The sequence below is a fragment of the Engraulis encrasicolus genome, chromosome 3, assembly GCF_034702125.1.
Source record: "Engraulis encrasicolus isolate BLACKSEA-1 chromosome 3, IST_EnEncr_1.0, whole genome shotgun sequence".
NCBI lineage: Eukaryota > Metazoa > Chordata > Actinopteri > Clupeiformes > Engraulidae > Engraulis > Engraulis encrasicolus.
Window position 1 is genome coordinate 7,466,737 of NC_085859.1, and position 13,034 is coordinate 7,479,770.

Genomic DNA, 13,034 nt, shown 5'->3' on the forward strand with positions numbered 1-13,034 from the left:
AGAAAGGTGAAGATGTTGTCACAGTCTGTCTCCACCTGTCACCTTTTGTTTACTTTTGTGCCTGCCCTCTAGTGATCCATTTGCGTACTGCATTGCCCATGTGCTTTTGTTTTTGTTTCCCCTCATGATTGTTGATTGTTTGCCACCTGCCCCTCATTGGCATCACCTTCATTGTTTGTTCATTTCCCCCTACTTAAGCCCTGCTCACCCTTTGCCACGTGTCAGACTGTTCTGTCCCTTCCCGAGTGTGCACCAGTTCGTAAGTGCTCTTTTCCTGTGAAATTTTCAGTTTTTACCATGCTCCTTGTTTTTGCTATTTTCTGGAATTTTTGGTGAAGATCTTTTATTGTGACTTTTTTGGAACTGCCTGGACTTTTTTCTCTGGCAGCCTTTTGAGTTTTTTTTTTCTGTCTGGAGATTTTTGTGACCTGAGTTTTTTGAAGATTTTCATGGACTGTGCTTATGCAACTTTTGAGTTTTGTTTTTTCTTGAAGACTTTGCCAACCGATACTGGGGTTTTTCATTTTTGCCCTTTTTGAATCTTCTGAGCGTTACCCCTTTTTTGTTAACTGTTTTTGGACTGCAAATCTTTCGTTGGATTCCTGTGATAAAAAAATAAAATCTCTGAACTGCAATTGGGTCTTCCTGTCTGTACTTTAACAGTACAGTCTGACCAAGATGGACCCAGCAGACCAGCAGCAGCTGAGGAGCGCCCTCGAACAACAAGGAGCAATGCTTGGCAGACACTCCACCCAGCTGGACTCTGTAGCTGCAAGTGTCCGAAACCTGGCTGCTCAAATTCAGCCTCTGCAGCTATCACGTTCAGCTTCCTCTTCCACACCTGCAGCTGCCCATGAGCCTCGTCTACCCCCACCCGAGAAGTATTCTGGTGAGCCTGGCACCTGCCGTTCTTTTCTTACCCAGTGCTCACTCATTTTCCAACTTCAACCTGCCACCTTCCCTTCTGACCAAGCTAAAGTGGCTTATGTTCTCACTCAACTCTCTGGGCGAGCCAGGGAATGGGGAACAGCACTATGGGAGGTGGAATCACCTGTCTGCGAGGATTTCCGTGGGTTCTGTGAAGAGATGAAGAGGGTCTTTGACCGTTCTAAACATGGCCATGAAGCTGCAAGAGAACTGCTACACATGCGTCAGGGTCGCCGGTCTGTTTCCGAGTTCGCCATTGATTTCCAGACCCTGGCAACATCCACTTCCTGGAACGCAGGGGCCATCTTTGATATCTTCTTGAACGGCTTATCGGATGAGATCAAGGATGAGCTGGTGTCACATGATCTTCCATCGACCTGCGAGGAGCTGATCGACCTAGCCATCAGAATTGACACTAGGCTACAACAGCACCCTGGTAGAAGATTCTTCTCCATTCGTCCCAGACCCACCAGCGACATGGTCACCCCTCAGCCAACCACCAGCTCTTCCGACCCACAACCAATGCAAGTGGACCGTGCCCGTCTGACCCCCGCTGAGAGACAGAGACGGATGACCACTGGATCCTGTCTGTACTGTGGCCAACCAGATCACTTCATCGCTACCTGCCCAGTAAAATCCAACGCTCGCCAGTAGCTAGAGGGGTACTGGTGAGTGTGACGCCCATAACACCCTCCTCCATGCAACGTACTCTCCTCCCGGCCACCTTGAGCTTTGGCAGCCTCCAACAACAACTACTGGCTCTAGTGGATTCGGGGGCTGAGGCGAACTTCATTGACTCCACCCTTTTGAACCAGCTGCAATTACCCACAACTGCCCTTCAAAGACCACTGGTGGCAAATGCATTGGATGGTCGACGGCTAGCCAACATCACGCATGTCAGCGTACCGGTGAGTCTATGCCTTTCCGGTAATCACCATGAACTGTTGGCCTTTTATGTCATTGACTCTCCTCATGCCCCTATAGTTCTTGGCCACCCCTGGCTAGTTAAGCATAATCCTCACATTGACTGGGCCACTAAACTAATTGTGGGCTGGAGCCCCCTCTGCTATTCCCAATGTCTCCTCCAGGCACAGACACCACCACCTGTCTCCACTCCAGCGGAGGAGTTCCCGGATCTCTCAGCTGTCCCGTCTGAATATCTGGACCTCAAGGCAGTTTTCAGTAAGTCAAGAGCCTCTTCTCTACCCCCACATCGCCCCTATGATTGTGCAATTGATCTGCTCCCTGGAACATCCCCTCCTAGAGGGCGACTGTATTCCCTATCTCGTCCTGAAACTGAGGCCATGACTAAATATGTCCAAGAATCTCTGGCAGCAGGCATCATCAGGCCCTCCTCCTCTCCAGCGGGTGCCGGATTTTTCTTCGTTGGGAAGAAGGATGGTTCACTCCGACCCTGTATTGACTACAGAGGCCTCAATGACATAACCGTCAAAAACAGGTACCCCCTTCCTTTAATGTCTTCCGCCTTTGAGTTACTGCAAGAGGCAACTGTGTTCACTAAGCTTGACCTGAGAAACGCCTACCATCTAGTCCGCATTCGAGAAGGGGATGAGTGGAAGACGGCCTTCAACACCGCCTCCGGCCACTATGAATATCTAGTGATGCCTTTTGGACTGACCAATGCCCCTGCCGTCTTCCAGTCATTAGTGAATGATGTGCTGAGGGACATGATTAACCAGTTTGTTTTTGTCTTTTTGGATGACATTCTTATTTTCTCCAGGACTCTCTCTGAGCACTCTTCACATGTCCGCAGAGTCCTCCAAAGACTACTCAAGAACCAGCTCTTCGTCAAAGCTGAGAAATGCGAATTCCATCGCAACACCATGGGCTTCCTTGGATACGTGGTCTCAGCCGGGACACTGAAGATGGACTGCACCAAGATCAGGGCAGTGGTGGAGTGGCCAACTCCTTCATCCTGTCGTGAACTTCAGCGCTTTCTGGGGTTTGCCAACTTTTACCGGCGCTTCATACGAAGTTACAGCTCCCTGGCAGCTCCTCTCACTGCCTTAACCTCCTCCAAGGTCAAGTTCAACTGGTCCCCTGCAGCTGAGAATGCATTCCAGGTCCTGAAACGACGTTTCACCTCAGCCCCAGTTTTAGTCCATCCTGACCCTGCTCGGCAGTTTATCGTGGAAGTCGATGCCTCTGATGTCGGTGTGGGAGCCGTGCTTTCGCAACGATCTGCCAAGGACAACAAGGTTCATCCCTGTGCCTTTTTTTCTCACCGCCTCACTCCTACAGAACAGAACTACAGCATCGGGGACCGGGAGCTGTTGGCGGTAAAGCTGGCCCTGGAAGAATGGAGGCATTGGCTGGAAGGGGCCAGCGAACCCTTCCTCGTCTGGACAGATCACCGTAACCTCGAGTATCTCCGCTCTGCAAAGAGACTCAACCCTCGTCAGGCTCGCTGGTCATTGTTCTTTGCAAGATTTGACTTCACCCTGTCCTACCGCCCTGGCCACAAGAACGTGAAGCCTGATGCCCTGTCCAGACTCTTCAGCACAGATGAAGATTCCACAGAGGCAGACACCATCCTGCCCTTAAATCGCATTGTCGGGGCGGCGCAGCTGGACATTGAGTCTGTGGTCATCTCTGCCCAGGGTCGTAGACCGAGCCCCAGTCAGTGTCCATCTAACCTTCTTTTTGTTCCTACCTCTGTCCGCTCTCAGGTACTGCAGTGGGGCCACTCGTCACGACTCTCCTGTCACCCTGGATCCGACCGCACTCTCAGCTTCATCTCCCGGCGTTTCTGGTGGCCCACCCTGAAAGAGGACGCCAAGGCCTTTGCCGCCTCTTGTCCCATCTGTTCCCAAAACAAGACCTCTACACGCCCACCTGCGGGACTGCTACAACCCTTACCTGTTCCGAAGAGGCCCTGGTCCCACATTTCCATCGACTTCGTCACGGGTTTGCCCCAGTCTGCTGGTAACAATACAATCCTCACTGTGGTTGATCGCTTTTCTAAAGCAGTACATTTTATACCCCTTACTGGCTTACCATCTGCTAAAGACACTGCCAAAATAATGATACAGCATGTGTTTAAACTGCATGGACTGCCCTCTGAGGTGGTTTCTGATAGGGGTCCCCAATTTACCTCTAGTTTCTGGAGGGCTTTTTGCAAATTGTTGGGTGCTTCTGTCTGTCTGTCCTCTGGTTTTCACCCGCAGACAAATGGCCAGACCGAGCGGGCCAATCAGCAGTTGGAGACAGTGCTGCGATGTTTGGCCTCCCAGAACCCTACCACCTGGAGTGAGCAGTTGCCGTGGGCAGAGTACGCCATCAATTCCCACATCTCCTCCTCCACTGGCCGGTCCCCATTTGAGTGCTCCCTGGGCTACCAACCACCACTCTTCCCGGACCAGGAGAGAGAAGTGGGGGTCCCCTCCGCTGAGGCCTTCGTCCGCCGTTGCCGGCGGTCATGGAGGCTTACCCGCTCTGCTCTACTCCGCACTTCCTCCAGAATGAAAAGGCAGGCTGACAAGCACCGTTCACAAGCACCCCGTTACCGCCAAGGGCAGCGCGTTTGGCTGTCAACCCAAGACCTCCCCCTCAAAACAGAGTCCCGTAAGCTTTCCCCCCGCTTTATTGGCCCCTTCCCAATCGCCAGGGTCATCAGCCGCTCTGCAGTCCGGCTCAAGCTCCCTTTTCCCCTTCGCCGCATCCATCCCACCTTTCATGTGTCCAAGATTAAGCCCTTCATCACCAGCCCCATGCACCCTGCCCAACCTGCCCCCCCACCTCCCCGGTTAGTTGATGGCGCAGAGGCATTCACTGTGCGTCGTCTGTTGGATGTCAGACGGAGGGGCCGGGGTCTCCAGTACCTTGTGGACTGGGAAGGCTACGGCCCTGAGGAGAGGTGCTGGATCCCGGCTCGTCAGATCTTGGACCCCTCGCTCATTGCTGACTTCAAGCGCCAAAGACTTTCTGCATCTTAGAGACGCCAAGGGGCGTCTTTGGGGGGGGGAGTACTGTCACAGTCTGTCTCCACCTGTCACCTTTTGTTTACATTTGTGCCTGCCCTCTAGTGATCCATTTGTGTACTGCATTGCCCATGTGCTTTTGTTTTTGTTTCCCCTCATGATTGTTGATTGTTTGCCACCTGCCCCTCATTGGCATCACCTTCATTGGCTACGGTTACATGATGCTTTTAAGTCTGATTTAATAAATGCGATTTAAATAGATCGGATTAAGAGTTATCATCACCTTCATTGTTTGTTCATTTCCCCCTACTTAAGCCCTGCTCACCCTTTGCCACGTGTCAGACTGTTCTGTCCCTTCCCGAGTGTGCACCAGTTCGTAAGTGCTCTTTTCCTGTGAAATTTTCAGTTTTTACCATGCTCCTTGTTTTTGCTATTTTCTGGAATTTTTGGTGAAGATCTTTTATTGTGACTTTTTTGGAACTGCCTAGACTCTCTGGCAGCCTTTTGAGTTTTTTTCTGTCTGGAGAATTTTGTGACCTGAGTTTTTTTTGAAGATTTTCATGGACTGTGCTTATGCAACTTTTGAGTTTTGTTTTTTCTTGAAGACTTTGCCAACCGATACTGGGGTTTTTCATTTTTGCCCTTTTTGAATCTTCTGAGCGTTACCCCTTTTTTGTTAACTGTTTTTGGACTGCAAATCTTTCGTTGGATTCCTGTGATAAAAAAATAAAATCTCTGAACTGCAATTGGGTCTTCCTGTCTGTACTTTAACAGATGCAGAGGAACTAATCTTTCAGAACGACAATTTCTCCAAGCACACGCCTAAGTCTACAAAAGCATGGCTTCACTAGAATAAGATTGAGGTTTTGGAATAGCCCAGACAAGCCCAAAGGTGCTGCAACTAAGTATTAATTTAAGGATGTGTATATTTATGCAACCATGTTAATTGAAGTTTTTTATTTTCTATTGTTTCCCTTTAAAGCTTTATGCTTGTTTCTCAATTGCATTGTACAGGTTAATAGTTTAGATTGAAGGTGGAAAAAGCTGTGAATTAATTTGTCTTTCGGTCATTTTTTACATCACAAAAACCTGACATTTGAGGAGGGGTGTGTAGACTTTTTGAAGGCACTGTAGTTATTTGGCGAATTGATCTACCCCCGTCACCTCATTGCTCTATTGCTTTGAGGGAACAGACCTGTCCTCTTTTTGACATTTATCTCTCGTTGCCCAATGATGGTCAGACAGTCGAACACTAACAGCGAAAAAGAGCACTTCTGAAAGTTTGAGATTTTTTTTTTGCATGTATACAACAAGTAAGCCCACTTACCCCCCAACTTGTAACTTTTTGCCATGAAATCTGACGGTTCCGGGTAGCATGCACGCGCTAGCTGTATTCTGCCTCGTTGACTTTGCATTGACGTGACGTCACTCGGTCGGCTAGTTTATGTTGTCATTTTTATAAATCAATGTGCAAGTTTTGAGGATGGCAGCAGCCAAAATATTGATTAATGGGTTGTCAGGGGGTTATATAAGCAAATATAAAGTTGCCACTCGTTAACACCAACGAACTGACAAGATATGAGACTGGGCCCACCACCTATATGAACGACTGCCTCAATGGAGGATCAGTCTGGAGGTTGACGGGGTGCTGAGTAACCTACTTTCGAAAAATTAAAAGTTAAATAGCATAAAAACGATTTGTGCACAAACGTTAATTTTTCCTGCACAAACGTGCACAAACTAAGCACAAACGATTCCAACCATTTTCGAGTCATTTGGATGTTGACGGGGTGCTGAGTGACCTACTTTCAAAAAATTAAAAGTTAAATAACTAAAAAATGGTTTGTGCACAAACATTAATTATGCCTGCACAAACGTGCACAAACGAAGAACAATCGATTCCAACCATTTTTGAGTCATTTGGAAGTTAATGGGGTGCTGAGTGACCTAAGGTCACCAACCTCTTAAAATGTAAATATCTTAAAGAGGGTTTGTGCACAAACGCTCATTTTTCCTGCACAATTGTGCACAAACGATGCACAATCGAACCAAAATGCTTTAAATCAGATTTTCAACATGGGGTGCCAACTTCACACAGGTTAACAGGGCCTGTGTCATAGCAATGTCTCTATGATGTAGTTGAGTTTTTTCCGGTCACAATGTCTGTCGATTGAGTAAATCACAGACTTTTTCTTATCCTGTCTAAATGCACCACAAAATAGCACACGTGCAAAAAAAATGACTTGAAATTAAATGATTGAGTTTATGGAAATTCATACCAACTTGGCTTACTTTCTGCTGAAGATGCATCTTGGCTGTAATGTCCAAACTCCTCCTCTTCCTGTTCCTCCTCTTCCTCTTCTTCTTCTTTAATAAAGATCCTCATGAAGTCTGGCTCAGGAACTGTAGGCGACTCATACATTTCAGTTTTAAAGTTTTGTTCCAATTTAGGCTTCTCATCCTCTATTGGATGTGCACGTATATAAGAGTATAGAAAGTCATCAAAGTCATCTTCTTCTGGCTCCTCCTTCACTGACATTAGAGGTTGGGATGCCATTATTGTAAGCCAGGCATTAGCAGGTGGGAAGACCTGCAAAACAAAAACATGAAACAACAGCTTTAAACACTTTACATACATGAAAAGGGGGATTTTCTCCATGGTCCGCCATTTTGAATTTCCAGAAATAGCCATTTTTAGATGCAAAACTGACTGTACTTGGGCCATAATAGAACTAATTAGTTTATTACTCAGTAAACTTCCATGAAAAGATCAAATTTGGCAATAGGCAACCCAGTTGCAATGAGCAGCATAGTTGCAGTACCTTCTTTGACCATTTCCTGCACAGTGTCCCTTTAAACAGGAGCACAATGCTACACAGGAGCAGATCTCAATCTGATTTCTCATCCACCACCAGCCTGCAAACATCAACTTTAAATATCAACTTTAAAACAGGAGCACGATCGATCATCCTCATATTAGGTGCAGAGGAATACGTTCTATAACAGATACATAACACCATGAGCAAGTGTTGCACTAACACCATCAATTTAATCTACTTCCAAATGTTTCAGTCAGAAAAGTAGGTCAATGTAAAATATATTTGTTACCACACAGCTGTGTGTTGTCCTTCTAACGCGCGCCCCACACCTGTGACATATGTTTTTGCCCATTTATCTCCATATTGACAGACAAACAAACAAAATAATTTGTGTTCTAGGGAGATGGGTTTGTCTGCTCTGTGCAGACTTGTTCCCCTGCACTGTCGACCGTAACACAGTTGAGTAACACGGTTGACTGTTTTGAAAGTGTTTTTGTGCTATTGATCCCTTATGTGTTGGAAAAATCCTATGAACAGACACTAGGGATTATTTCTGGAGAAGGAAGTCTTGTGTAAGGAGGGTGACTACTAACCCCAACTCCGATGAAGTTGGGGCATTTGGTAAACAGTGAATAAAATCAAAATGCTATCATTTTCAAAACACTCAATCTATTCATTAGATGGAGAATAGTGAAAAGACAACATATTAAGTGTTAAAACCGAGAAAAAATATTGTTTTGGGGGACATATGTACTCATTTCTAATTTGAGAAATCCAACACGTCTCAAAAGAGTTGGGACGGGGACAATAAATGGCAGCAAATGTCGAGGAAGACTAAAAACAAAACAAAAGACAACACTTAACAGTTAAATACATTAACCGATGAGATGATTTTATATAAAAAACAGTGTTAATTCCTATCTTGGACATGATTTCACCAGCTTAAATGGTGGGTGTATTCCTTGTCATGTTTTGCAATGTTTTCCTTTCTGTAGTGCTTACAGTGTGACAGGTCTTGACCAAAAACCCACCATTTTATCACATGCTGGTCCTTATGATGGAGCCAAACTGTTAAAACATAGTAGAGAATGCAATTTGACCTTACTATGTGGCAGTAATCGAAGATCTCCCTTCAAAATATAATGCATGAGTGGCTTTTCATGCTGTTTAAAACCCATTTATACCATTCAGCACTGTATTTAACTCTACAGATGAGTGAGAACATCTTAACCAATGCACTACTGCATCCGCATGCCATCATGGAGGCTGACTTTTGAAGCTAGCACTAACACAAGTTGGATGGTCCATTTTCACTGTAGCACAGGATGTGCAATGCTCTATTATTGTCAAAAAGAATGGACTTCTACAACTTCTGCTGACTTCTGTAAGCAAAGGACAGTTTCCCATGTCTTCTGGGTCTATTTCAAGTGAGCTCAGGTGCTTAGGAGAATGTTAAACCCCTGTGTCATTTTCATGCATTAAGCATTCTTAATATGGTCAATTTTCAATAGCTCTAGCACTCCAGGAATTAGAGTGAGACTACAGCCAATATATATTTCATGATGTCATGAACCTATACAATGATTTTATTAACAAAAATATGTCTTATATACACTCAATCGTGGTAAATCAAAGGGAATTCAAAAATATATGTAATAACTATGGTAATTATTCCCTTTGCATCTTTAATTCTGAGTGACTCAGCCTCTCTGTGATGATCTTATACCTGGACACCTATATTGTCCATCAGTACAATTCATTTTGAAATGTTCTTCTTTGTTGTTTTATCTTATTTGGATTTTTACTAAATTTCACTGATCCCCGTCCCAACTCTTTTGAGACGTGTTGGATTTATCAAATTAGAAATGAGTACATATGTCCCCCAAAACAATATTTTTTCTCGGTTTTAACACTTAATATGTTGTCTTTTCACTACTCTCCATCTAATGAATAGATTGAATGTTTTGAAAATGATAGCATTTTGATTTTATTCACTGTTTACCAAACGTCCCAACTTCATCGGAGTTGGGGTTTGTAAATTCAAATCAGACGTTACAGGGATTTATAATGAAAAATGTGCTAGCCTGTATCACAGTGAATCATAAAATCCTACTTATGAAGCTCAACAATCACATTTTCAGTTGCACAAATTAATGACAACATTATTTTTAAGGGATATAAGCACTTTCAAACGTATGTTTCAACTGTGTAGTATTTTTATATATGTTTGAAATGACATAGTATTTGTCCATAACACTGTTGACAAAAAAATCAAGTAAATGTTACCTTTCATAAGAGTATTTATCAAATGATTTAAGATTAAGCTATCAATTTGTTTGTTTGGAAATTTAAATGTATACACTATGGAAACATCTAGGTCATTTATTTAAAAAAAAAAACCCTGATAATTGACATTTTGCGTTTGCCAAACGCGCACTCGAAACGTAGAACCAGTAACAGACATAAATGAAGACATTGACCACTAGACATTACTCACATACTTACACATAAAATAACCATAAGTAGCTCACTGTTACATACATTTTGCCAAGGCATCTCTCTCTCTCTCTCTCTCTCTCTCTCTCTCTCTCTCTCTCTCTCTCTCTCTCTCTCTCTCTCTCTCTCTCTCTCTCTCTCTCTCTCTCACACACACACACACAAACATCAACATATAAAGTGTCCACTGTGTCACTTATTGTGCCTAAACCAAAACCATCCCTAAACCAAACCTGTTACAGGGCGCTGTGGAGAGCGCCTTAACTTGAAAAGGCGTAGGCCTATTGGAGACACGCGATAGTGGGTTCAAATCAGCGCGTCACTATGTATACGCAATGGATGATGACATGTTGTTGCAGGCATATTCCGGCAGTTTATGGCCACTTGGGCAAGCGTGTGAGTAATTGGCGAGGTGATGGACTGTAGCAGCCGAGTATCAGTGGTGTAGTCTTCTGTTTATGGTGGGTATAGCCTGTATATTTCAGCATTTTTTGAAGTGGGTATACTGTATATTTCAGCATTTTTTGAAGTGGGTATACTGTATATATTTGTGCTATTCAAAATAATGGATCAATCAATTTTAAGAGGGTATACAGAAATCCCTGAAATTTAGAAGTGGGTAAGCCTATACTCCGTATACCCGCGATCTACGTAGACTACACCACTGCCGAGTAGGCTATTAAATTAATGTGGCCAGCGGTCCATCTTACCTCGGGAGTCGTGATCAGTCGTCTTTTTTTCAGATTCAGTGCTCCAGTAATGCAGGAAATCCGACCATGGCGCTTGTGTGAGTAATTGACAGCACCAGAAAAGTTTTCTAGGCGTTGCACTCCGTGCGAATCTTGTAGGCTTGGAAGCTAGGTTGCTTGAACTTCAACTGCATGTGAAATGTGCTGCTGCCCGTCACATGAGAATCCCGGCAGAGCAGTAAAAGAATGTCTGTGCCTACCCAAAACAAAGAATCTTATCTTTCTTTCGGCGCCCTGCTATAGCGACAGGACCAATTTATCTCTCCTTGGAGGACAAGCAATGGCAGTGTTGCCAGATTGGGCGGTTACCTGCCCAATTGGGCTACTTGGGATGGCCGTCTGCGGGTAAAAACGGGAAAAATTGGCCATTTGGTGTTTTTTTCTGCAGTTTTGTGTCCATAGAAATCAATGTAATTGGTTGAAATTGGGCGGAATTAAGCGCATTTTGGCGGTTTTGAGAACCTTTTGGGCGGGATTTGATCAGACACATCTGGCAACAGCAATGTCTGGACTCTCTGCCTCCCTACAAATACCAATGGACAGACACCTGGAGTGCGTTCCAATATGCGACCTTGCGTCCTCCACTTGTGCTTGTGGCCTCTACCAGGAAGTAGGTCTAATCATGATGACATCACTGTCAACAGCATTATATTTCAATATCTCGCAAAAGCTCAATTGTAAAGTCATTTTCTCACTTGCAAACTGGATGGTGAATGAAAAAAAGTCTACCAAAAGTTGTTTTGGCTAGGCTGACAGCGGGGAAACTTATTTGTTTCCTCCACGGAGGAGGGGCCAGGAGGCGGAGCGAGGCCACAAGCACAAGTGGAGGAGGCAAGGTGTCATATTGGAATGTACCCCTGGAGTTGTTTTTCCCCTGCTGGGGGCTGTGCAAGGCCGTACCTAGAGCGGCTGCTGACTTATGGGCCACAGACAGGGGCGGATCTAGCCATTTTGGGGCCCAAGGCAAAATATAAACATGGGGCCCTCAAAAGTCATTATATAGACGTAAAATTGGGTGTTTTGGTGCCAGTCAAGGGTTTTGTCACATATACCTAGATCTTTGATTACTTTACATAAGTGACACATTAATATCAGGCCTGCTTTTTTTGCATGTCTACCACGACTGGTGTGACATTTGGGGCCTCTGTGGAGGGCAGATAAGGTCGGGGCCCTAGGCAATTGCCTAGGTATGCCTAATTGAAAGTCCGCCTCTGTCCACAGAGGGGATAAACTCACCAGTGCACCCCAACACCAAATAGTGTGAGTAAAATAGCCTAATCAGAGGTGTAGTCTACGCAGAACGCAGGCAGCCTATACGGAGTATACCCACTTAAAAATGTCAGGGATTTCAGTAGGCCTACAGCCTATCCACTTAAAATTGATAGGTGCATCATTTAGAATAGCACAAATATACAGTATACCCACTTCAAAAATGCTCAAATATACAATAGTCTATACCCACCATAAAAAGAGTAGACTACACAACTGAAAATAATCATATTACTGAAGAGTTTCACTTTGGTAATTGAATTATAGCCTTGTGTTATTTATCCTGAGAGTTACAAGAAAAGTATTGAAGAAGGAAGGGGATTATTCGTCTTATAGTTCTTTTTTAGATCTCTAAAGCAACACAGTAAGGCTACACAATGATAGGCGTAATTACATAATATAATATAATATAATATAATATAATATAATATAATATAATATAATATAATATAATATAATATAATATAATATAATATAATATAATATAATATAATATAAGCAATGTAATGTAATATATAAAAGCCTATTTTTTTAATAGAGGAGCATAACAAGAATCTCATTGGTCCGTCAAGTCTGACAGATGCACAGATGTGCACAGATGACGCTAAGGCGCACTCTTTTCAGACAAAAACAAACACACACACAAAAGAACACACGGTCCGGAAAAAGTAGCCTACCTTTAGGGTTAGGGTTAGAAATGTTTTTTGTTTTGGGCATAGTTTTCACTTTTCAATTGAATTAAAAGTGAATATTCTGTCAGAGTCATGGGTCTCTTTTTTTTCAAAGACCAATATGCACTCAGGCAACAGTAACTCGGGCCTTTCGTGAAGTCT

The 13,034-nt window shown here is 44.1% G+C and overlaps 1 protein-coding gene across 1 annotated transcript in view; it reads right to left on the bottom strand.

Annotated features, from left to right (window-relative positions):
• Positions 1–13,034, bottom strand: part of LOC134445627 (zinc finger protein OZF-like) — a 111,574-nt gene that overhangs the window by 78,754 nt on the left and 19,786 nt on the right. Inside the window, exons 1-2 of the mRNA XM_063194678.1 lie at positions 10,894–11,156; positions 7,161–7,458 (exon numbers count right to left, since the gene is read on the bottom strand). Of these exons, the coding sequence (XP_063050748.1) occupies positions 7,161–7,178 (18 nt within the window). The 5' untranslated portion in view covers positions 7,179–7,458; positions 10,894–11,156. Of the gene's footprint in view, positions 1–7,160; positions 7,459–10,893 lie in introns of the transcript that reaches the window.